This window comes from Sturnus vulgaris, chromosome 23 (assembly GCF_052056855.1).
Source record: "Sturnus vulgaris isolate bStuVul1 chromosome 23, bStuVul1.hap1, whole genome shotgun sequence".
In the NCBI taxonomy this organism is placed as follows: Eukaryota; Metazoa; Chordata; class Aves; order Passeriformes; family Sturnidae; genus Sturnus; species Sturnus vulgaris.
This window is the reverse complement of record NC_142265.1, coordinates 6,363,052-6,387,555: the sequence shown is the minus strand read 5'-3', so window position 1 is coordinate 6,387,555 and position 24,504 is coordinate 6,363,052. Positions and strand designations below refer to the sequence as shown.

Below are 24,504 nucleotides of genomic sequence, written 5' to 3'. Positions count from 1 at the left end.
GTTGAAATCTTTTTTGGGGCACAGATTGGACTCAAATGTAGAGCTGTGCTCAACCCAGGTGCCAGAGGCAGGGGAAATCCCTGTGGAAACTGCAGTTGTAGGAGTGAAAATGATGATAACGCTCACATCAGTCCCCCAGTGAGTCCCCACGAGCACCAGTCCTTCCAGAGAGGGTGGAAATGGGAACCTCTGGGAAACCTCTGGGCTGAACTGGGTGAGTTTTTCCTTTTCCACCTGTAAAAGCAGGACTTGGATGGCAAAGCAACCCCATTGAAACCTCAGGGCAGCGCCTTTGAACGGCGCTTTAAGCCTAGCACTGTTTAATGCTAATCCTGTAACTTTATATAGATGGGCTTTTTTTTTTTTTTTCCCCTTTGCACAAAGGAGGAAGGGGCTCAGTTCTTCTGAGGGTTGGGTTTTCTGTTCCCTGAGCAGGAGAGCTGCGAGCCCAGCTCTGTCTCTGTGGCATTTCCATCTGAATCCACCTGAAGGGGGTGAGCTTTTGGGGAAGAAAGAGGCTTCTCTCCCTCTCCAGGCCAGAATCTGATCTCCAGATTAGCCTGCTGGTTACCAATAGAGGAACAACAGTTGTGATTGCAACTCAACACTGCTCCAGCCCTGGAAGAGCGTTGAGGAAAGCAGAGTTTTCAATTGGGAGAGCAAAGGACTGAGCCATCGTTTCAGTCACCAGCAATAATTGGCACGGGAGGACGGGCATGCATTCTCCATTGACATAGGATTTCACCCTGCTCTACCAAGACTGGTCTAAAATTTCAGACCTGATTGATCCTTTAGCCTATGAAACAGGTTGGTAATTTTTTTTTTCCATACCTAAAAAATTGTAGTTTAGGACGGGATGTGTTCAATAGCATGTTCTTTGCTGTCTGTCCTGTTTTGCTCTTGTCCTTGCACTGCCACAGTCCCCACTGATCACTCTCTGCTGGTCTCAGATTTACAATCTATACAAAATTCTGTCACTCTCCTTTCACCTTTCCAAGACAGGGACTGTGCTAAAACTTCTCCTTGGTGAAATGAATTTTCCCCGTGGAGAATGTGGTTGCGTTGATGTGAGCGAAGAACTTTCCTTCCACTGTGTTCCAAACTTTCTGAGTAATGGGAGTCAGGAGGGAGTGATGTGGGATAAATTATGGGATTTCCCCCATAATCCTGTGCTCTGTGTCCTTAGAAGCAATTGGATGTGTTAATCCACATTTTCCATAAAAACAGATCCATGGGGAGAACACAAAGAGACACTGGGTTTTTGGGGAGATTTTTAAGGCTGGGAAGGTGGGGAGGCTGCTGTTGACACCCAGGCTGTACATAATGCACACAGTTGGTGTGGGAAGCTCCCACATCCCTTCCCAAAACTCTGGGAGAACTCCAGACCCTCCTGGGATCTCTCTCTGAGCCGTGCCCGTGCGGAACGAGCGCGATCGACGGGCGAAGAAATCAAAGCAGGTGTTTTAGCAATATTTTCTATTGGATTAATAACGAGTAACAAATTACATTAGGCACAGAAGGAATTAGAGCTGGCACAGGATTTCTCTTTCATTTTGTATCTGCACTCTCTCTGTCTCTCATTGATTCCTGCACAAGGAGCTGCCCAGCTGTGGAAGTGTTTGTGCTCCTTCCATGCTCACCCAACCCCTGAGTGATGGTTGTGGCAGCCAGGGCAGGGGATTAGCTGAAGCTGGAGCCCCTGGACCATGAGAGCACAGCACAGCTCTGCTGGCTGGAGCAGAGCTGCTCCCCCTGGGATCAGCCAGGAGTGGCCATCCCTGCACTAAGCACATCAGGAATTGCTCCTGAATGCTCAGGAGAATAAGGAGCCCATGGAGAGCTGTGGCTGTTCACAGCTTCCAAACACGAGATGAGCTCTTCCAGGTGTTTCTGGGCTTCCCTTGGCTGTGAAGGAAGATTTTCCTTTCCCTGTTATTACCAGGGAATTCTCTTCACACCAATCCATGGGACAGGCATTTCAGGGCTCCCTGGTAGATGAGAAACCTCCAGCTCTGAAACATCCACGTGTCAGCAGCACTCAGGCAGTTCAGCAACCACCTCAAGGATGTGTTTTCCTACCAATGTCATGCATGGCTGGCTTTGTCTCCTTCCTGTAGGATGAACAAGAGATCATTTCTGGGAGCCTGGGTGGCCCTTTTGGTGATAACAGCACGGCAGCAAGGTGAGTATTTCCCAGCAGGAAAACATTCTCCAGCTGGGCTGTGCCCAGAGACCCCAGAGGACTTGGAAAATGACCCCAGAGGGCTTGAAAAACACCCCCAGCTCCTTGAATGGAGCAAGAGCAGCAACCTGGGTGAACTGAGTGTTCCCCATGGGGAGGGAAGGACTGAGAATCCTAAGGGATGCTTGTGTTTATAATTTACATGGCTGTGTGTGCACCTGGAGCATTCCAGAGGAAAGAGGAGTTTGGAAAATTTCTGTGCTGAGCAGGTATGGTAGTGTGGCACTAGTAGAGCTAAAGAAGACTTGAGGAATGTCTGCTGAGCCTCCTGTTTGAAAAAGGAATAAAATCCATGTCTTGTAGCTGTGCCTTGGCTGTGATAACTCATCAGGTGTGTAACAGCTGTGAAAGGATTTATTTTACTGCCTGGCAGGAGGAATTTTGCTGTGGGCCTTTGGATATATCTGTGGAAATAGGGCTGTGGGTTGGACACCATCAATGCCACCTTCCTTTATATCCAACAGGGCACACAAATGTCTTAGAAAATCAGGTTAGGCCAGATTTCCCCTTATCCCAGGGACATTTGGAGCCTGTGAAGGGTCAGTCAGTGACTCTGCTTCCTCCCAGCATGGAGCATCCTCAGGGTTGAGCACCAGGAGTGTCCCCTCCCTGTCCATGGGAACACAAAGGAACCTGGCCTGGGCTGGAGCCCCCAGAAGCTCGGGGCAGGGCCCAGGAAATGAAAGCATGTCCTGAATCCAGGTGAACAGAGGCAGGATTGTTCCAGGCCCGGGGGCTCTGTCATCCCAGATTGAATGTCGTGAGGCTTTCCTACATCAAAGAGGGGAAAAGGGGAGGCAAACCCAGAAAAATCCCCATTTGCTCAGTGAGGAGCTGACTGGAGGTACAGGACATGAAATGACAGCAGAAGTCTGGCTGGGACAAGAAGAGACGTGTGCCCTGGGGGCAGAAGTGGCTTCTTGTGCCTCAAGCTGATGGATTTTAGGCTGGTTTAAAAAGCAGCAGACTGAAATGTGTCAAAACCATCTTCTGAAGTACTTTTGGGAGAGATGATTATGTTCACTGGCAGTGCCTTTTAGCAGGAAATTTAATTTTGCTGGGAAATGTGGGAGCTGTCGTGACCCCTCTGGCTGCCACAGGAGCCCTGGCAGGGGAGGAACAGGAGGAGGAAGGTGGGCACTGCCAGGAACGTGGCTCTGGGGGTTGGAATTGGTGCTGCTTGCTCCCCTGACACCTCACCCTGTGGAACAGCCAGTCCTGGAGCAGGGCATGGACCTGTTATCCTCGTGTGCAGCCAGGATTTAGGGGGTTTGACTCGGTCACAGTCCCAGTGAGGAACAACTGCACATCCCGGGGTCACTTTGCTGTGCCCTGACTAACCTGGCTGATGCTTTTTCTCCTGAGCCTGTCCTAAAGCCATTCCCACATCCAGCAGCTCTGCCTCAAGCACCCTCTGGCTGCTGAGGTTGGGGCTTGGTGCTGTTTTCTGTGGCCTCTCTGGAATCAGGACTGTCCTGACACTGCCCTCTCCTTCCAGCTCACACCATGGCAAGCCTGTATCCATTCTGGCCCAACGACACCAAAACCCCCAAAGTCGATGATGGGAGCTCACCTGAAATCAAGATCTCTGTGCCATTCATCTTTTTTGGAGCCCCATACAGAAGCATTTATGTAAGTGGAGAAAGCAGATCTTCCCTTCATCCTTTTCCTTGCCATTATTGGCTGCATTTTAAACACGCTCTGCCTGTCATCAGGAATTGGAAGATTTATTAGCAGCTACCTGACAAGTTCTTAGATTTCATGAACTGATAGGTTTTATGATTAAGAAAGTCAAAGGTATATTTAATGGGATAATGTTCATAGGAAAGGAATCTAAAAGGCAATAAATTTTCCTTGTGGGTGATTAAATGGCACAGCAAAGCGAAGGGCTTGACACAAGGGACATTATTCCAGCTCCATGACAAGAAACAAGAACATGCAGGACCTGCAGGGGGGAAAAGGGGAAACAGTTTTGTGGAGGGCCCAGACAAGGACAGGCTGCTGCTGCTCCCAGGTGATGGCACAGCAAAGGCCTGGCTGGGCTGAGAGGGGTCACCTGAGCTCAGCTAAACCTTAGACAGGGCCTAAGTCAGTGTGACTGTGCCACACCCCAGGTTTTGTGGTCTGTGGGATCAGAAGAAAGGCAAAGACTCATCCATTCTCCAGTTCCTGTTTGTGCACAGCAGCAGTGGGGAAGCATAATCCTATTCCAAACCCTTGTGTGGTGGAGGATTCCAACATCCAGGGCAGCAGTGCCATTTGTTGTCCATTCTTTGCAAAAATGTTTTTTGGGCAGCATCTTCAGCAAACTCTGGGGAGGCTGAGGTGGCACCTCCCTGCTTTTGGGGAGCCCCAGGAGCTGTCAGAGGTGACAAAGCCAAAGGCAGTTTTTTCCATGCAGCCACTTGTGTCACCATCATCCACATCCAGTGCTGCAGAGCTGCTCTCCAAAAGCTGAATAATCCCAAGAGCCCAGGGCAGTGTCTCAGTAGATGTGAGTGCCATCCTGCTCTCATGGGTGCCTCTCCTGTAGAACCTTATTTTGAAGACTTTTCAGGGTTTTTTCCTGCTTTTGAGGCTTCCTGCCCCAGCTCCTGGCCACCATGGGTAGGATGAAGTTGAATCCGGGAATGGTCACGCTGCTCCCTCTCTGTCTGCCTATAAACCCAAATCCTCTCTGCCTGCATTTCCCGACAAGCCAGCATCTCTGTGCTGATTTATTCTGCCAAACCACCTTGGCTCAGACAAAGTGGGGGTCTCCACGCAGGTCAACAACAACGGAGTGATCTCCTTCAACGCCCTGGTCAGCCAGTTCACCCCCGAGGCTTTCCCGCTGGCCGACGGGCGCGCCTTCCTGGCGCCCTTCTGGGCAGACGTGCACAACGGCATCCGAGGGGAGATCTTCTACAGGGAGAGCACGGAGCCAGAGCTGCTCCACAGAGCCTCCAGGGACATCCGCAGGCACTTCAGGGACATGGGATCCTTCTCTGCCCTCTGGCTCTTCATTGTCACCTGGGAGGAGGTGACCTTCTACGGGGGAAGCAGCACCACGCCGGTGAGTGGCTTCTCACGGGGGTGTTTGGTGTCTTGTCCCATCATCTGTGGTCACTGTGCTAAAAAGAGAGAGAAAGGACAGCAACACACACGGAGCTCTTTGGGGGAAAAAGGCCAATTTGTTGTACAGACAGCCCGGATTTAAAGTGTGTTAGTGCAGCCAGGACAGGACAGGAGCTCATTGGACAATTGGGAAAAACATCCTTGGGACAGCACCTCAGGATGTGTCCCACGGGAAAGACACCAGGGGTTAATGTTGGTGATGAATTCCACTCTGTTTGTCACCATGTTGTCACCCTGGGAGATTTCCTCCCTAACTGAAGCTGCAGTCAGCTTGTCAGCCTGGGAATGGAGCTGAGAGTCAGGAGAAATCCAGGCCTGAAAAAGAATTTCCAAGCTGTAATTCCCCAGCTCTCTGAATGTGTGTGTCCACATCATCTGCTTGTGAAATTGAGTGAGACACTTTGTGTTCCTGCTCCCCAGTTCCCTCCCAGGCAGAGAAGCACCACGGTCCTTTCATTCTCTCCCCTGGGAGCCTCTGGGAGCCTCGCTCTCTGCTTTGAGATCTCCAGGGAAATCATCTCCTCCTCAGTGTTTGTAGGATCTAAGCAAGGCTCTGACACCAATTAGGGCTTTTTGGCTTGATCATAATGCATTTCTTGCATACAAATTCAGATGTTTCTGATGGCAGCTCCCTGCCTGCATGGGAGACTGATCACGCTGCTCAGAGTCACACTAATGACTTGGCCATGTCACATGGCCATGAATGTGTGAGCTGCATCTCACAGGAGGGGGATGGCAGTGGCATGTTTGTCAGGGCATGGACAGCTTTTAAATATCTGGTGAATCTGTGAGCTGTGACTGCAGCTGATGTTGGGAGGTCCCTGCTGGACTGCTGGGAGGGCCTGTGCTGGAGCTGGGGGTGAAGACAGAATCAGAGTGGTTTGGGTTGGAAAAGATCAGCTCATTCCACCCCCTGCCATGGGCAGGGACACCTTCCTCTAGACCAGGCTCCCCAAGCCTCATCCACCCCATTTTTGAATAGCAAGTGAGGGATCCCAGCTCTTGTCTGGATTGTTCAGGATTAGCCTGTGTGCTGTGAGTGCCAAAACTCAGCTTCTCCTGTCTCGAGGAGTTGGCTCTGATAAACAGTTCAGCTCTTTTCCATTTTTTAAAGAAGCTTGAGATTTGATGCATATTTTTTGCCAGTTCTGGAGCATTTGCAGAAAAACCCCCCATATATATACTTATATATATATATATTTGCAGACAGCAAGCAATATAGAGATTCATGTATTGCCTGAAGAATTACATTTGCAACACAATGCAATTTATTTTGCTATCGAGCAGCCTTCCTGCTCAGCAGCAGCCAGGGCTCGAGGTTGGCACAAGGAATAGCACCATGCAACTTAAGCAGGAATTTCATCACAATGCAGAAAAGCTGCAGAAAATTTGGGAATGTGGCCTCAGGGACGCTGCAGTTGCTGCCTGGAGATGTCACCTGAGGGCCTGGCTGGACAGAGAGGGTGCTCCATGGCCAGGAGATCCAAAGAGGGGAATTTTGGGGGTTGATGGAAGTGTTCTTTATGAGGAGAACCAGGTGTAAGATTCACCTCCTGCCACCCTCCCAGAGGCTCCTGAGCAGAGCAGGGTTTGTTGCTGCGTGGAAAAGCTGTTGTGGCCCTCTCCAAGTGCCACTGCCTTTATGTGTGACGTGTTTGTCATCTCCCAGCACGGCAACAGACTTGGCAAAGGTGAGCAAAAGGAAACCACGAGTAGGAGAAAGAAGCCCAGGGAAAGGATGAGGAGTGGAAGTGGCTGTGCTTCAGCTGCCTGCTCTGCTTGCCCTGCTGTGAACTGTGCCATTTGCAGCTGCTGAGAGCAGCTCTGCCCACACCTCTCTCTCCTGACAGCTCCCAGAGCTGCTTCGCCTCCGTGTTGGAGAGTTCTCCTGGCAGGGGCCTCGTTTCCTTGGAAGTGCCATCCCCTGTGGCAGGCAGGCAGCAGAGCAGCCCCGGGCTCTCCTCTGAGGCATCCTCAGAGCCAGTGGGTTTTACCCCAAGGGCATGGAAAGTGACCCCCAGCCCTCCCTTCCTCCAGCAGTCACCAACTTCTTGCAGCCCTCAGGAGTGCCCTGATGCTTCCCAGTGGGAGATGCTTTGATCCATGGGCTTTCCCGATCACCTGGGAATTATTTCTGGGGCTGTGGTTTCCTCCCCAATGTGCAGTGCTCAGGTAGCCAGGCTCGAAGTGTTGTCTGGAGTAATTAAAAGAGAGGCAGCCCACAGTCTGAGCTCTGCTGAAATCCTGCTTGCTCAGAATCAGGAGGAGCTGTTCTCATGGCATGGTCCCAGGGCAGGGATGGAAGGACAGGAAAATGCAGGGAGCTGAGAGAAGAGACCGACTGAGCTCCCAGTGACGAGCTCTGCTGCTGGATGTGCAGGGATTGAGGGGATGTCTCAAGGGAAGGAGCTGCTTCTGTCTTTCTGCACAGCCCTAAAAGGGAAGATGGGCTCTTCCCACCTGGATCCTGGCTGGAATGTGCCTGGGGTTTGTGGGGCTGGAAATGCAGAGTCATTTCAAGTGAAAGGAAGAACACGAGCAGAGGATTTAGCAGGTCGGGAGGGGATTTGGCTGCCAGCAAAGTGCAGGATATACATGGCTGGCTTGGATGAAATCCACCCTCAGCAGCGTTGTAGGATATGAACGTGGAAGGGAACCGGGAAAGATAATGCAGAAATAAAGCTAAGACAGGGTAATGGGAGATAACAACAGATCACAACCACCCAAATCCTGCCGCTGCTCCTTCCCCGAGAGCTCATTCTCATGCTGCCATCTATTGGTGCTCCCTTGGATCAGAGATGGTCTTCACATGCTCCCAGGTGGAGGAAGGAGCAGGAATGAATGCCGCTGGAGTTGTGGCAGCAAGAACAAACATATTTTAGGTCTCATTTCACTTCTGCTCTTCACTGTGAGGCTCACCCGGGCCAGACATCAATGTGGCAGAAGGGCAGGACAAAAGCAGAATCACCTGGGAATGTGGCCGTGGCTTTCCACAGGTGAACACGTTCCAGGCTGTCCTGATCACGGACGGGGTGTCCTCCTTTGCCTTGTTTAACTACCACGAGATCAGCTGGACCACGGGCACAGCCAGCGGAGGGGACCCCCTCACTGGGCTCGGCGGGGTGATGGCACAGGTGAGGCTCTTGCTCCTGTATCCCCATCCCTGTTCAGCTCTTGGATGACTCCCTATGGTTTTCCAAAGTATCCATGCTTGCTCGGGTCACTGAGTCCCTCAGCATCCCTAGAAATGGCTTTACACTGAACTTCCGGGCACGGTGGGATGAGCGTTCCGAAATTTGGTGGTGGCAGCAGTGCCACAGCCAGTCCCTCTGCCTGAGGAAAGGGACATTCCTGCATAAGGAATGCAGGAATCCTGCATCCCCACATTGCTTCCTCACTTTACCTCACCCTACATTGCTCCCCCACTTTATTTTGGGCACTCAGTTCACACACCCTTAGATCAATATGTACATACATATGTATCTATACGAACATAAATCTGTGAACACACATCCCCGCTGCTTGTAGTGCCTGTTTAGCTTTTCATTCCCATCCAGACTACCTGAAAACAGAAATTTTTACTACCTGAAAACAGAAATCTCCAGAAAGAACTGTTAAAACTAAAGAAGATGCACTCAGGGGAAACAGAGAAGTGAGGAAATGCAGCATTGCTTTCCCATTGTCAAGAACGGTGATGGAATTTGCTCTCTCTCTGGTTTAGGCTGGCTTCAATGGTGGAAATCTCACCAACTTTTTCAGCATGCCAGGCTCCAGAACCCCAGACATTGTCAATATTGAGGAAACAACCAACGTAAATGTCCCTGGGCGCTGGGCTTTCAAAATAGATGGCAGAGAAATAGACCCGGCCAACGGCTGCAGCCTGAGAGGTAAGGGGGAAATGGCATTGCTTGTCCCCAGATTTTGGGGTGCAGTGCAGCAAGAGGTGATGCTCTTGGGGTGCTGCATGATCTGTGCTTTTGCCAGGGCATCCCCACGAGCTGCAGCTGCGGGGACAGGAACACAAGAGAGGGTTCAGTCCTTGCACATCTCCGAGTTCCTGTGATAATTGGTGGCAACAGGAAAGACCTGGGGACAGCAATTTCCTCCTGCCCATAAATTAGGGAAGCTGATCTTGTGGTGCCATTTCCCTTGTTTGTGCAGGAAAAACAGCAGGTTTTGCAGGCAGGACAAATCCATGTGTCTGTACCAGTTACAGAGTCTGTGCCTGTCACTGACAGTGCAGGCCATAAAGAGATTAATCGATGCACACACTGACTGCACAGGGACTCTGCTGCTGAAAGATTATTGCATTTCCATTTGACAAATAAAACTGTCAGGAGCATCCACTGTGCTCCAGGAGTCTTTCCAGCAAGAGAGGATTGTCATTTGCTGACAGACACCAGAGACATGTGGCTTCTTCATATCCTAGCTTAGGACTACTGAAGGTCCACGAGATTCCAAGGCTCTTGCAGCTCCAAGCAGAGTTTTGGCTCCAGCTGCTCCAGCTGCTGACCTCAGGAAGAAAGGCTGGACTTTTCAGAGAAGCTGGAAACCAGTCTCAGCTCTGCAGGTGACAAGAGGAGTTCAAGTACATCCCGCCACTGGATTTAAATTTCACGGTGAATGGTTGATTGCCCTCCACGAGAGGAGATGCAGCACGAGGTGTTGGATCCAAAAGACATCCCTTTCCCAAATTCCCCACACCAGGATGGTTGCAGCGTGGGCCTTGCCAAGAGAAGACATTTGTTGCGGGGAAACGGAAAATGGCATTTTTCTTTTGTAGGAGGCAGGGAAGAGAACAAAAAGTTTAGGAGAGGTAAAGTCAGGCAGCGCACGGCAAAAGCCACGCGCTGGAGGAGTGTGAAAAATGGCCAGATGGAGGGGAGAGAAACTCTCACGGGGACTTGCCACCCTTGTTCTCCAGCCTTCTCCCTGCCTCTCGTGTCTCTCACCAGGCACAGCCACTCCCTCTCTGGTGGTGTAACACGTCTGCTCCGTCTGGGGCTGCGATCACTCAGCGCTCTGCTGGGCTCGTGTGTGGGGTGGAAGTTGTTTATCAACAGCTCTTTGGTGCTGTAACTGCTACGAGCTCTTCCTGAATGGGAGTAAATTGCTCCTGGGGCTGCTGATGACAGAGTGACTTTTTGACCAGCAGAGTTATGTGAACAGTGGAACCATGGAAGTGACAGCAAAGCTGGAGGATGGTGCAAGTGCAGCAAAAGTGCTGGAAACTGCCTCCAAATGGGGCTTTTCCATTGGGAAAACGGCACAAATGCCTTTTGTGCCCTGCAGTACTGAAGAATAACCAGAGTGGTGGGTGTCCAAAATGCGTGGAATAACCTTCAAGTTTTCCAGCCTTCATGTGACAGCACTCGCAGCATTCCAGGGACTCCTGGCGTGGGTAGGATTCGAAGAGGATGCACCACACGTTAGAAACAAAGCCTGGGATCTGCTGAGCAGCTCTTGCTGGGAGTTTGCACAAACAAAGCATCTGAGAAGCCCAGCAGCAGGACACAGTGGTGGTGGTCTCCATCACAGGACCAGCAGAGCCCCCCGAGGGCGCACTCAGAGCGTGTTTCTGTTTCAAGAAGTGATGTAGCGTGGGTTTTTCCCTTTCTGTCTTTCTAGGACAGTTTCTCCGTCAAGGGGAGATCTTTTGGGACGACGCCAACTGCACCACCAAGTGCCGCTGCCTGGACTTCAACAATGAGATCCTCTGCCAGGACATGGCTTGTGGCCCCTTCGAGGCGTGTGAGACGAAGGCCAAATTCTTCCAGTGCGTGCCGGTGGAGAGCAGCACCTGCGTGGTGTTCGGAGATCCACATTACCACACCTTCGACGGCTTCCTCTTTCACTTCCAGGGTTCCTGCTCCTACCTCCTCGCCAGGCAGTGCTGGCCAGGCTCCCAGCTGCCCTACTTCAACGTGGAGGCCAAGAATGAGAACCGAGGCGGCTCCTCCGTCTCCTGGCTGAGGGATATTTTTGTGGAGGTCTACTCGCACAAGATTGTGCTCCCCAAGGGCGGCTTTGGGAAGGCGAAGGTAAGAGCTCTGCTGGAAGGGGAGAACTTGCCAGGTCAGCTCCTCTGAGGTGGCACCAGCACTGTGCTGGCAGCCTGGAGAGTGTGAGATGGCACTTCTGGGCCTTGTGTGTCCTGGAGAATGGGCACGGGTGACATGAAATGCCTGTAGCTTACCCATGGCTGTCCCTCTGTGTGTGTCCCTACCCCAAGACCCCACAACAGGGCTGTCCTGTCTGTGTCCCAGCACAAGGGCTCTGCTGTTCCACACGCTGGCTCAGCTTCTGGATGTTGTCCCCGCAGGTGGACGACCTGGTGGTGTCCCTGCCCATCTCCCTGGAACTGGGTGCAATCAAGGTCTACCAAAGCGGGCTGTCCACCACCCTGGAGACTGACTTTGGCCTGCTGGTGACCTACGATGGACAGCACTATGCCTCCGTGTCCGTGCCGGGCTCGTACATCAACGCCACGTGCGGGCTGTGCGGCAATTACAACAAAGACCCCGAGGACGACGTCCTGCGCTCGGACGGGAGGGTGGCCACGTCGGGGCCGGAGCTGGGCGAGAGCTGGCAGGTGCCACATCCCGAGCGCAGGTGCTCCACGGGCTGCCTGGAGAACTGCAGCCTCTGCGACCCCGCCACCGAGGCTCTGTATTTCACCCCCGAGTACTGCGGCTTCATCAACAAGAGCGGGGGGCCCCTCTGGGAGTGTGGCTCTGTCGTGGATCCCACTGCCTTCATCCACAGCTGTGTCTACGATCTCTGCAGCGCCAAGGACAACAGCACCGGGCTGTGCCAGGCCATCCAGGCCTATGCCACCGTGTGCCAGGCCCTGGGCATCTCGGTGGGAGAGTGGAGGAGCCAGACGGGATGCGGTGAGTGTTTGGGAGGAGGGGAGCAATGCCAGGGGTTTGCCTGTGTGCCCAGGAGTCTGTGACAGGAGGGGGAGGAAATCCAAGGGAGGGAATTGCCTGAAATGGAGGGAGTTGGGAGAGAACTGATTGGTCCCTCCTGTCCATGGCATCACACTCTTGGTCCAGCAAAAGTGTGGCACAAGTCAGGCATGAGGTGGGAGCTCCATGTTGCTCTGGAGATCATCAGCTGCTATGAGGAGAGTTGGAGGCTGGACTGGAATGAGGACTGGTTGGTCAGTCCACCCATCCTTGTAGTCTTGAATAGCTGTGGGTGGCTCAGTGGCTCTGAGGCTATCTTGGAGAAGCCCAGCTCTGGCCAGGGAGGCCTGGGTGGGAAATGGAGGGGGCAATCCTGCCACTGAGGGGTTCACAGGTCGCTCTGTGTTGTCTCTGCTGTGGTCAGTGAGAAGGTGGCAGCTGACCCTGAACTGAGCTGTGACATGGCCCTTCTGTTTGTCACCCCTCTGCGCCCACAGCGGCAGCCGTGCAGTGCCCGGAGCTCAGCCAGTACTCGGTGTGTGCCAGCAGCTGCCCTGCCACCTGCTCAGACCTCACAGCCCCGCTGGCCTGCACCTCCCCCTGCAGCGAGAGCTGCGAGTGCCCCGAGGGACACGTCCTCAGCGCCGACCGCTGCGTCCCCGTGCAGGGCTGCGGCTGTGACGTGAACGGCCGCTACTACCCCGTCGGGGAGTCCTTCTGGGCATCACCAGACTGCACCGTGCAGTGCCACTGCGAGCCTGGCGGGGAGGCCAGGTGCTTCAACACCACCTGCCCCGAGGGAGAGATCTGCACCATCGAGAACGGCTACCGCGGGTGCTACCCAAAGCGGGAGACCGTGTGTTTGGTGGGGCAGGACCAGGTGCTGCAGACCTTTGATGGCATCGCCTTCCCCTACCCGCTGGAACAGTCCTACACGCTGCTCAAGACCTGCCCAGAGAGGTCAGACTTCATCGAGGTGGACATCAGCCAGAAGAAGGCCGGCTCGGCTCCCAACGGGCCAAGGGTCGTGCGGGTCCAGGCTGCCGGCCAAGAGGTGAAGATTGGAGGCACCAGGCTGGCAGACATTAAGGTAAAGGTGCTGCCCAGGGACAGGGTGGGAGGTGGTGGCTTGTGGTGTGATCCAGTGGTTGAAGGGCTTATGGGTCTGTGGCTGGGGACACCATGGGGACACTTGAGCCATTGTGAGGAGGCCCTTTGGGTACCTGTGAAGTTGTTGCCACAGCACTGCTCCTTCTGTTTACTGGGGAGGCTTCCTGTCTCCTCCTTCTCCTGCAACTTGCTTTTTCCCTGGAAGAAAAATTGTTTTTTGTGGGGCTGAACCCAAAGGCACAGCTGTATGCCCTCACTCAGAGGAGACTCTGGGCCTTGGAGGGTGGGTCTGGGTCAGGGAGCATTTAATGTGCACAATGTGCTTGGGCAAAGCCACATTACCCTCCCTGAAGCCTCTCCACCTTGTTCCTTGTAGGTGAATGGTTATGACGTGGAGCTGCCCTATTTCCACCCCTCTGGGCGCCTGGAAATCTACCGGACTGCCAACAGCACCGTGATGGAGTCTGAGGGGCTCCTGGCCATCAGCTACTACGACTCTGGCCTCGTGGAGATCCGCCTCTCCACCTCCTACTTCAACTGCACCGGGGGCCTCTGTGGCCTCTTCAATGACAACGCTACCGATGAGTTCTCCCTGCCCAAGGGCAAGTTCACAGACAACCTGGAGCTCTTCCTGGAGAGCTGGACCACCTTCGACGAGATCTGCAACGGCGAGTGCGGGGACCTGCTCGTGGCTTGCAACAACGACTCAGAGCTGCTCAAGTCCTACAGGAGCCGCTCCAGCTGCGGCATCATCAACGACCCCACCAACAGCTCCTTCCTGGAGTGCCACAGCGTGGTCAACGTCTCGGCCTACTACAGGACGTGCCTCTTCCGCCTGTGCCAGAGCGGGGGCAACGTGTCAGAGCTCTGTGACTCGGTGGCACGCTACGCCAGCGCCTGCAAGAATGCCGACGTGGACATCGGCCAGTGGAGGAGCCACAGCTTCTGCCGTGAGTCCACCAAAGCTCTTCATCGCCCAGGGTGGGGAGAAGGGAGTTAGGAACCCACCAAACCCCAGCAGAGTCTTTTTGTTGGGGGTTTGTGGGCGTGCAGAGGCAGAGCAGCTTTTTGTGCGGGATGGTGGAATCACAGGCAGTAGTTTCTGGTGTCAGCAGAGACAGATTTTCCGGGAAGTGGTTCCAGGGTGGCATTTCAGGAGGCAGCAAAAGTTTTATGGTGTGCTGCAGGAGCGTTCTGGAGCTGCAGATGGTGTCTGGCGGTGCTGTATGCCACCACCAGAGGATAATTTGAATAACACTGGTTTTTCACTGTTGCTGTAAACTTGCTGTGGATGAAAGAACATTCGTAATTCAGAAGAAAATGTGAAAAATCCCAAGTGTGGAGGTAGATGGTGGGAAGACTGTGCCTGTCTCTGCCTCAGAGGTTTCAGGGAGATGTGTGTTTGGGAAATAACAAGAGGAGATGTTTGGCACATGGCAGGACAGGGTTGAGATGTGAGGAGGATGATGGCTGAGGGGAGAAAGGGCTGCAAAGGGAATGGGATGAGCCAGTGGCCACAAGATGCTGCTTTCCCCTTTTCCCCTGAATCCATCCCTACCTGCCTTTTGCCCATTCCTCACCCTGCACTGTCAGAGCTGGGGGCTCAGGCTCTGTGTTTGCCAACCCTACAGCTCTCTCCTGCCCGGAGAACAGCCACTTTGAGGAGTGCATGAGCTGCGTGGAGACCTGCGAGAGCCTGGCCTCGGGCCCCGTGTGCAGGGACAGCTGCTCGGAGGGCTGCCAGTGCGACGAGGGCTTCGCCCTGCGCGGCACCCGCTGCATCCCCCGCCGCGAGTGTGGCTGCAACTTCGAGGGCCGGCAGCTGGCCACCAACCAGACCTTCTGGATGGACATCTCCTGCCACTTCCTGTGCTACTGCAACGGCTCGGACAACAGCGTGTACTGCGAGAACGTGTCCTGCAAGGACGACGAGTACTGCCTGGAGGAGAACGGCCTCTACTACTGCCACGCCCGCACCGATGCCTCCTGCATCATCTCGGGCTACGGGCACTACCTGACCTTCGATGGCTACTCCTTCGACTTCCAGAGCAGCTGTGAGCTGGTGCTGTGCACCACCATCTCCCGGCCCAGGGTGGAGCGCTCGGACACGTTCCCAGCGTTCACTGTCACGGCCAAGAACGAGGACAGGGACACCTCTCTGGCCCTGTGGGTGAAGCAGGTTGAAGTGGAGGTCTTTAATTACAACATTGTCATCCACCGTGCCTACAAATACACTGTGCTGGTGAGTGCAGGGCCACGAGGGCTGTGGTTATTTCTGCAGGCGTGACTCCCAAACTGTGGAGCAAAACTCTAGGCATGAGGCCTTGTGGCTTGCAAGGTTTTCTGGGGTCCAAGTCATGCTTGGGCTTGTCTTAGGGTGCTGCCAGGCACAGCTTTTGGAGAGGATTTCTGTTTTGACTGCCTTGATTTTTGTGTGGAGGTGAGGCCAGCAGGGATCTTTCTCTGGGAATGCTGAGCCACCCTCATTTATGTCCTTTTGTGGAAGCTCCCACCATCATTCCCCCTCACAGCTTGCCTTGCTTCCTCCCTGCAGATCAACAACGAGCGTCTCTACCTGCCCCTGAAGCTGGGCCAGGGCAAGGTGAACATCTTTGCCTTCGGTTTCCACATCGTGGTGGAGACCGACTTCGGGCTGAAGGTGGTGTACGACTGGAAAACCTTCCTGTCTGTCACCATCCCCCGGGGCTTCCAGAACCTCACCTACGGCCTCTGCGGCCGCTACAACGGCAACCCCGAGGACGACCTGGTGGCCGCGGGGGGGACGCCGGCCAGCAGCATCGGTGACTTTGTGCAGAGCTGGGCCAAGCGGGACGCCTTCTGCCGCGTGGGCTGCGGGGACCGCTGCCCCGCCTGCGGCAAGGTGGAAGGATTCTGGAAGCCCCAGCAGCTCTGCAGCCTCATCCCCAGCCAGAGCGGTGTCTTTGCCAAGTGCCACAGCAAGATCAACCCCGGCTTCTTCTACAAGAACTGCCTGTTTGACACCTGCGTGGATGGAGGGGCCATGCAGACAGCCTGCAGCTGGCTGCAGAACTACGCCAGCACGTGCCAGACTCAGGGCATTGCCATCACTGGCTGGAGGAACTTCACCTCATGCTGTAAGTGCCACCCTGCCTCTAGGTCCTTCTTTTCCTGGGGAAGGAGAGGCCAATGGCCTGGCAGCCAATCCCTCCCATGCTTGCTGGGTGACGTGGGTGAAGTCTGGGACACCATATTCTCTTGGAGCTGTCACAAACTGCATGTGGTACAGCAGGTGAAGGGATGGAAAAGGGGAAGTCTCAAGGTCAGAAGGGACAGGGATGGAAAATGGAAAGCCTCAAGCTCAGAAGGCATCAGCCATCCCCCACTGTTAACCAGGGATTGTATCAGTCAGCCTCAATGCCAGCAGTGCGTGTTTGCTCTAATGAAGCTGCAGCCCCTTGTCAATAAGATGACGATGTGCTGTTCAATCAGGCTCCTGAGGATGGGCACTGCATGCATCCCTGGCAGCCAATCTGTCTGGCAAATCAGATGGGAAGTAATTGTCTTTGCTAACGAGACTGAAAATTAAATTTGTGTTGTTTTTCCCTTCTAACAAGCAAGCTCATAGCTCAGGGGCCCTGCTCTCACGGGGTGGTGAGGCCACAGACTGGCACCATGCATGACAGGTCTGAATCAGTCCCTGGTGGGGAGCCAGGCTGGTTGTGTCCATGGAGCTAATCTGTGTCTGTTTTTGTCCCCTGCTCAGCTGTCAGCTGTCCCCCCAACAGCCACTATGAGAGCTGTGTGTCCCTGTGCCAGCCCCGATGTGCTGCCATCCGCCTGAAGAGTGACTGCAGCCACTACTGCGTGGAGGGCTGCCAGTGTGACCCTGGCTATGTCCTCAATGGCAAGAGCTGCATCCTGCCCCACAACTGTGGCTGCTACTCTGATGGCAAGTACTACGAGGTACGCAGCTCTCGGGGCCTGCTCCCCACCTCTGGATGATATTTCTGGGCAGAGTTTGAGTGGGGATGACAGTTAGGGTGGGCTGGCAGCAGGGCTAGAGGAGAGAGAGATGTCCTTCCATGTGTGCGGCACAGGGAGTCTTTCTATCCAAAAAAACCCATCATGCAGTTGCTGGGTGAAGGTGACCTGGGTGTCAAGCACAGGAGGGAGCTGGTGGAGATGGGATGGAGAGAAGGATGGTGACTGGGAAGACTCTTTGATGAGTGCCAAAGGCCAGTACTGTATGATCAAATTGTGCTAGGTATTCACACATAGTAGATTCATTTTTTTCACGCGAAATTTGCTTTTTTGTAGCTACTAGATGTCACTGAGGAGTTTGGAGCAGCAGAGTGCTGTGCTGATAGCATTGGTCATATCATAGTGGGCTGTATTTTGTGCCAGTGAAACTGCTCTGTGTAAGGTGCCTTTGCTCCATGAGGAGCCAGTATTGGGGTACTGTCATATGGGCTTCCTTGCAGTTGGGTTGGTGACTGGCAGAATGCAAGAAAGAGGCTAAGGGGATATTGAGCACTGTGGCTTTGTGTGTGCACAAGAGGTGAGGAAGGGTGTGGTGGCAGTGCAAACGTGAGTGTGGGTAGCAGAGATGCTGCAAGGTAGGTGCAAGCTGCCAGAGTGTTCTTTGCACCCTTTCCTCTGCCCTTGTTCCCTGCTCTTGCCAGCCGTGTGACAGGGGGGTGTAAACCTTGTCCCAGCCATCCTCAGAGGCTGGCAGGGCAGCCAGTGATGGGCCCCTCTTGAGAAAAATGTCAGATTTGTCTTTACAAACAAGTGATCTTGTGGATCTGCTGGTAGATAAAACCAGCACTGAGAGATAAAAGAAACAATGGGATGGATTCCACTGATTGATGAATGGGAAAGATATTTGTCTTTACAAACAAACTGTAGGTTTGCTGATAAATTAAATTGGATATTGAAAGATAAAAGAAGCAATGGGGGAAAAACTATTAATTCTATAAGAATTAAAAATTAAAAGTGAGGGTTATACATTAGAGGGGAATCTCAGAAGTCTGTGCCTCTCAAGTACCTCAGCCAATGGGGAAAGAGAGAGTGAAATGTGGCCGGGAAAATAGGATAAAAAGGAGGCTGTGTCCTCCAAAAAAATTGAGAGATCCCAGGAGAATGCCCCATGGCCTCTCCCTTTATTCGAATAAAGTAAAAGGACTCCTCTGTCTGCTTTTTGGACATAAACCCCTGGCGTTTGTGGATTAATTTTCCTGCCTCTTTCAGCCCAAGCAGCTGTTCTGGAGCGGGGACTGCACCCGGCGGTGCCGCTGCTTCCGGCGCAACCTGATCCAGTGCGACCCCCGGCACTGCAAGTCGGACGAGGAGTGCGGGCTGCGCAACGGCGTCCGCGGCTGCTTCAGCACCCGCAGCTCCTTCTGCCTGGCGGCCGGCGGCGGCGTCTTCCGCACCTTCGACGGCGCCTTCCTCCGCTTCCCCGCCAACTGCGCCTTCGTCCTCTCCACCATCTGCCACAAGCTGCCCGACTTCTCCTTCCAGCTCATCATCAACTTCGACAAGTGGTCCTCGCCCAACCTCACCATCATCTCCCCCGTGTATTTCTACATCAACGAGGAGCAGATCCTCATCAGTGACAGGAACACTGTCAAGGTGAGGTCTGGTCGGGGTGTGCAGCCCCTCCGGAGTGGGGCTGGGAGGGGATAGTGGATGCCAGTCCAGGCTGCACAATGGCCTCCACTGTCGCTGTAGAGGCAGGCACGACGTACAAAAAGCACACTACATTTCAGACGGCTAATACCTGTTTATTGCAACAATGCACTGTCTTTTATACCCTTTACACAGCTTACACTTTCTTCATTAGCTACAATTAGTCAACATAGCAGTCATTGGTGGAAAATTCTCCACCCCTATTCTTCCCAGGACATTTCTCAAAATACTTTCCACAGCTGCAGAGGTTTTTTTCCCTGGTTATCTTCTTCTCTCCTCTTCTCTTCTTGGTCTCCATGCCAACAGTCGTGGTCAGACAATACTTCTCAAAACAAATCTCATTCATTAACCCTCTCTAACCCACAGACCAGCTGTGGGGTCCAACTATACTCCACAAGGACCCCAGACTACACTTGATGTTTTTACAGCTGGGATAGTTGCCACAGCTGGGCAGCAGTTGTGGAATCATTCACAAGTGGCTCACGCCTACATTTGTAGGCAGAGAATATGGGAAGGGACATCAGCTCCACGTCCTTCTCTCACACCAGGTGAACGGAAGCCTCGTGAGCATCCCCTTTGTCACGGGGCTGTCCACCAAGATCTTCAGCCAGGAGGGCTTCCTGGTCATCGACTCCAGCCCCGACATCCAGATCCGCTACAACGGCTTCAACGTCATCAAAATCACCATCGGGGAGCGGCTGCAGAACAAGGTGTGCGGCCTCTGCGGCAACTTCAACGGCGACCCCAGCGACGACTACGCCACGCTGCGGGGCAAGCCGGCCGTCAGCAGCGTGGTGCTGGCACAGAGCTGGAAAACCAACGGCATGCAGAAGAGGTGAGTGGACAGACAGCCCTTTCCCACCAGCTGGGAGCGGGAATGGGAGCGGGGCTGGCCAGGAAAGGAGCCCCCACCATGTGTCCGGTGCCCACAGCTGCAACGAGCTGCAGTACTCGCAATACGCCGCGTCCTGCGACAACGTCCAGATCCAGGAGCTGCAGAGTGACAGCTACTGCCTGAAGCTGACCGACATGAAAGGCTTCTTCCAGCCCTGCTACGGCCTCCTGGACCCGCTGCCCTTTTACGAGTCCTGCTTTCTGGATGGCTGCTACAACCACAAGAAGGTGCAGCTGTGCGGCTCGCTGGCTGCCTACGGAGAAGCCTGCCGCACCTTCGGCATCCTGGGCACCGAGTGGATCGAGAAGGAGAATTGCTGTAAGAGAGCTGGGGCTGCTCAGGCTGAAGGGAGCCATGGGGAGAGGGGCTAGAGGTGGCTGCCCCACGGTCTGAGGGTAAAGGTTGTGTCTGTGCTGTGTCTTGTGCTGTTTAGCAGGAGTGGTGGAAGATCCCTGCGTGGGCGCCGACTGCCCCAACCGCACCTGCGAGCTGGACAACGGGGGGGAGCTGTGTGGCTGCATCGAGCCCCCGCCCTATGGGAACAGTGAGTCCTCTGCTCCTGGCCCTATGGGAACAGTGAGTCCTCTGCTCCTGGCTGTGGGGTCAGTGCCGAGCTCCACGTTGGGGCATTATGCCACAGGGGCTTTGGGAAGGGATGTGCTGAGGGCTGTGACCTCTGCCAAGATGGGTTTCCCTGACCATGTACAGTTCAGGAGGGGAGCAGAGAGCAAGGATCAGCTTTTCTGGGGTGCACATTATGGGCATCTCTGGCTTGGGAGCACTTTGAGCAGCAGGGATGTAGGATGGGCAGAGCACACCACAGGAGATGATCCCAGCCCAATTCTGGTGGTGGAAAGAAGTGCCAAGGGGCCATTTGTGGTGATCTGAAGCTGTGTCATGTTCTCCTCCAGCCACCCACGACATCATTGATGCAGAGGTGACCTGCAAGGCTGCCCAAATGGAGGTGTCCATTTCGAAGTGCAAGCTGTTCCAGCTGGGCTTTGAGCGTGAGGGCGTGCGGGTCAATGACCGCCACTGCCCTGGCATCGAAGGGGAGGACTTCATCTCCTTCCAGATTAACAACACCAAAGGCAACTGTGGCAACTTGGTGCAGGTGAGCTGGGACATGGGGCACACAGGGCTGGGAGTGTGGGACAGTCCAGCTCAACTCCAGAGTTGGGGCAGGTCAGTGCAAGTGATGCTTTAATGGGCTGGGGGTTAAGGAAACACAGGAAGGTTTTGTAGAATAAGGATGCAATTCCAAGCCCCACCATTCCATACCCTTTCTGGCCAGAGGTGGTGAGGCAGCAGGTCCCTTGTCACACAGCTCATTTAGAGATGCTCATCAGGAGCAGGGAAGTGGGGACAGCTGGAATTAAGCAGTGCTGCCTTCCCTCTGCAGTCCAACAGCACTCACATAGTGTACAAGAACACAGTGTGGATCGAGAGTGCCAACAACACAGGCAACATCATCACCCGGGACAGGACCATCAATGTGGAGTTTTCCTGTGCCTATGAGCTGGACATCAAGATCTCCCTGGACTCAGTTGTGCGGCCGATGCTCAGGTAGGAGCAGGGCCCGTCACACAGAGGGGTGAGGCAATGCTGCTTCTGAAGCAAGGCAGCAATTTGGGGGGTTCAAAACCTTTCCACCGACTGAGCCAGTGGTTTATTTTTGTCATTGTTAGTGTGATTAACCTGACGGTGCCAACGCAGGAGGGGAGCTTCACCACCAAGATGGCCCTGTACAAGAACTCGTCCTACAAGCACCCATACCGGCAGGGAGAGGTGGTGCTCACCACCCGGGACGTGCTCTACGTGGGGGTCTTTGTGGTGGGGGCCGACTCCAACCACTTGATCTTGATGCTGAACAAGTGCTACGCCACCCCCTCGAGGGACAGCAACGACAAATTGCGCTACTTCATCATCGAGGGAGGGTGAGCCACCATGAGCCCCATTGGTTTTCGTTGTGTCTGTTGGTGCTGGAAGGGTGGTGGCATCAGCTGGGACAAGGACCTGTTGGCCACTGAAGTGGCTGATCAAAATCTGAAGGGTGAGGAGCAGTGCTGTTAGAGCAGGAGTTAACCTGCTTGGTGTAGACATAGCCAGAAGCCCTGAGTGTGACAGAGTGCCAGGTGCAGAGAGAAGCACTTTCTTGTGTCACACCTAATTGCAGGAGACAGGGCGATATGGGTCATGGCACAGGCATTTGGGGAAGCTGGAAACACCAGACAGAGGTGACAGAGGCAGGGCATGACACCCTTTTCCAGACAATCCATGGCAGGGTCTAAGCACCCCACTGTGGGTGAGGAGCCTTATGGGGGCAGGGACCCCCTTGAGGGAGGGTCCCAGTCACAGCAGCGTGGTGCTGAGCATCAGTGCTTTGCACAGGTGCCAAAACATGAAGGACAACACCATTGGCATAGAGGAGAACGGGGTGTCCCTGACGTGTCGCTTCCACGTCACCGTCTTCAAGTTCATCGGGGACTACGACGAGGTTCACCTGCACTGCGCCGTCTCCCTCTGCGACTCCGAGAAATACTCCTGCAAAATCGTGAGTGGGGCGAGTGCAGAGGGAGGGGATGGCGGATTTGAAGGGCTCTTCCAGAGTGCAGTGAGCCCTGCTGATGTGGCATCAGAGAGGTGACCAGAGGTGTAGCCCTAGGGGTGAGATGGGAGGGTTGTGTGTCTCTCTAGGCTCTGTCACGGGCAGGTCACCTTGGGACCTGTGCTCTCTGAGCCTGGTTGCAGGGTCCCTTTGGGAGCTGGGACAGCTGGAGGGGCACAGAGGGGGCCTGGGCAGAGGCTGAGGGTGACAGAGGTGATGTTTATCCCTGAGCAGAACTGCCCTCAGCACACGAGGATGGCCAGCGCCTTTGCCGAGGAGTCCAAGGAGCAGATCCTCTCAGTGGGACCTATCAGGAGGAAGAGTAAGTGTGGGACCCCAGGGAAGCCAAGGACCAGTGGCTTGGGGTGTGGGAGCATGGCTCAGGTGTCCCTGTTTGCTGTTTGTGCCCAGGATCAGACTGGTGCGAGGACAACGGAGGCTGTGAGCAGATCTGCACGAGCCAGGCAGACGGGCCCTTGTGCAGCTGTGTGACAGGGACACTGCAAGGGGACGGCAAGAGCTGCAGGGGCAAGTACTGGGGTCACGGTGGGCACAGCAGGGAACTGCCACCCCCAAACCGAGGGGCTGTGGGGTGAGCAGCATGGGAAAGGTGGCTGGGACGTGTGGAGTGTTGCAGAGAGAAGGGGTGTGGAGGGCAGGGAGACAGATATGCACTGTCCCTGTCACCTGAGGGCTGTGAGGGCACTGCTGGCAGGTTGTGGCAGCTGCAAGGGCGGTGTTGGTACCTGCATGGTGCAGGGCAGGGTAGAGTGCAGAGTCTGGGGGCCCAGCAACGAGGTCGGGCATTTGGGTGGGCACCAGCCTGGCATGATTTGAGGGAGAACCCCAGCTCACATGGGTCCTGTTGTGTTGGCAGCCTCCAGCTCTTCAGGGGAGCACCGTGCCCGAGTGACCCTCCTGTTGGTGGCCCAGCTGTGGCTGTGGCTGCGCTCAGCTCAGCAGCACCTGACCTCGTAGGCGCGGCCCCGCCGCCCAGCCAAAAACTGTTCTCGCGTCAGCCTGAGTCTTTGTAGGGTAGGAGACAGCCCCCCTGCCATGGCCACGCTGCTGCTGACCCGGCCATGCTGCGAGGAGGCAAAGGGATGTGACCTGGAGAGAGCTGGGACGCAGACCTGGACGTGAAGGTGACTTGGAGCCGGCACAGCGGCAGCAACGGCGAGACTGAGCAGGATGTTCCATGTGGGACTGGGGTTTGGGGTTTTTTTACAGCTTTCCATCATTGATGCGGACTCAAGGAGGGGTTTTGCAGCTTTTCCCCGGGCTCTCCCTTGTGGGGTGCGCTGTAGGTGGGCCACACCACTGTTGGTAGTGTGGGACAGGACGGAGCAGGTGCTGTCCCCTCGCATGGACAGGTGCAGGTCTCCTCTGTCCTTGGGAGCTGCCAGCAGGGTCTTACGAGCTCACCAGAGGTAGGTGTTGGGGCACAGGGCATGGCCAGAGCAGTGCATTGCCATCACTGGATGTTGTGACACCTTGGGACCGTGTCACCCTCTGACTCTCCAGAGCAGAGCTGGTGCTGAGGTTTGGTTCAAAGAGCCAAACTCATCCATGGGGGTCTGCAGATCTTGGCATTGTGCTGTGGTGGTGACAAGCTGGTGCCAATAATTGCAAAGAGGTGCTTTCTGGTGGGCAGGAGCAAGAGTCAGAGGAAGGAGGGCTGAAATTCCCTGCTGTGTTTGTGTGGTGTGCAAGGGTTGAGGGTCAGGGCAGGGTTGGGGTCTGCAGGCACAGGGCAGCATTGGGGTGCCTGGTGAAAGAGTGGGGAGCAGCCTTGGGGTGCTGGTGGGTGTGGGGGGGCTGTCTGTGTTGGTGTCTTGTCTTGTGTTTGTACTCTGTGAAACGGCTGCGTGGGAATAAAAAGTGTTGTAATCCTTCGTAAGCGCTGGTCCTGTGTGATGGGGGTGAGGATGGGGAGCAGCAGAAGGGC

At 54.5% G+C, this 24,504-nt stretch overlaps 1 protein-coding gene across 1 annotated transcript; it reads left to right on the top strand.

The window, feature by feature from the left end:
* The first annotated feature begins 1,973 nt into the window (after window positions 1–1,973).
* TECTA (tectorin alpha) lies at window positions 1,974–24,457 on the top strand. Its single transcript, XM_014890453.2, has 23 exons — window positions 1,974–2,182; window positions 3,741–3,874; window positions 5,010–5,297; window positions 8,356–8,493; window positions 9,081–9,246; window positions 10,988–11,400; window positions 11,682–12,252; window positions 12,768–13,360; window positions 13,757–14,330; window positions 15,012–15,622; window positions 15,935–16,496; window positions 17,126–17,325; window positions 18,613–18,996; window positions 19,602–19,888; window positions 19,986–20,266; window positions 20,382–20,492; window positions 20,860–21,062; window positions 21,351–21,514; window positions 21,637–21,885; window positions 22,340–22,502; window positions 22,791–22,878; window positions 22,968–23,084; window positions 23,434–24,457. The coding sequence occupies exons 1-23, from the start codon at window positions 2,119–2,121 to the stop codon at window positions 23,532–23,534; spliced, it is 6,462 nt and encodes a 2,153-aa protein (XP_014745939.2). The 5' UTR covers window positions 1,974–2,118; the 3' UTR covers window positions 23,535–24,457.
* The last annotated feature ends 47 nt before the right edge of the window (window positions 24,458–24,504 follow it).

What these genes read in the sequence shown, in the direction of transcription:
- TECTA (XM_014890453.2), top strand. Translation starts at nt 2,119, where the DNA reads ATGAACAAGAGATCATTTCTGGGAGCCTGGGTGGCCCTTTTGGTGATA. An exon ending in TCGGCGGGGTGATGGCACAG is followed by an intron (nt 8,494 to 9,080) that starts GTGAGGCTCTTG and finishes TCTCTGGTTTAG; the next exon opens with GCTGGCTTCAATGGTGGAAA. An exon ending in GTGACAGGAACACTGTCAAG is followed by an intron (nt 18,997 to 19,601) that starts GTGAGGTCTGGT and finishes CTCTCACACCAG; the next exon opens with GTGAACGGAAGCCTCGTGAG.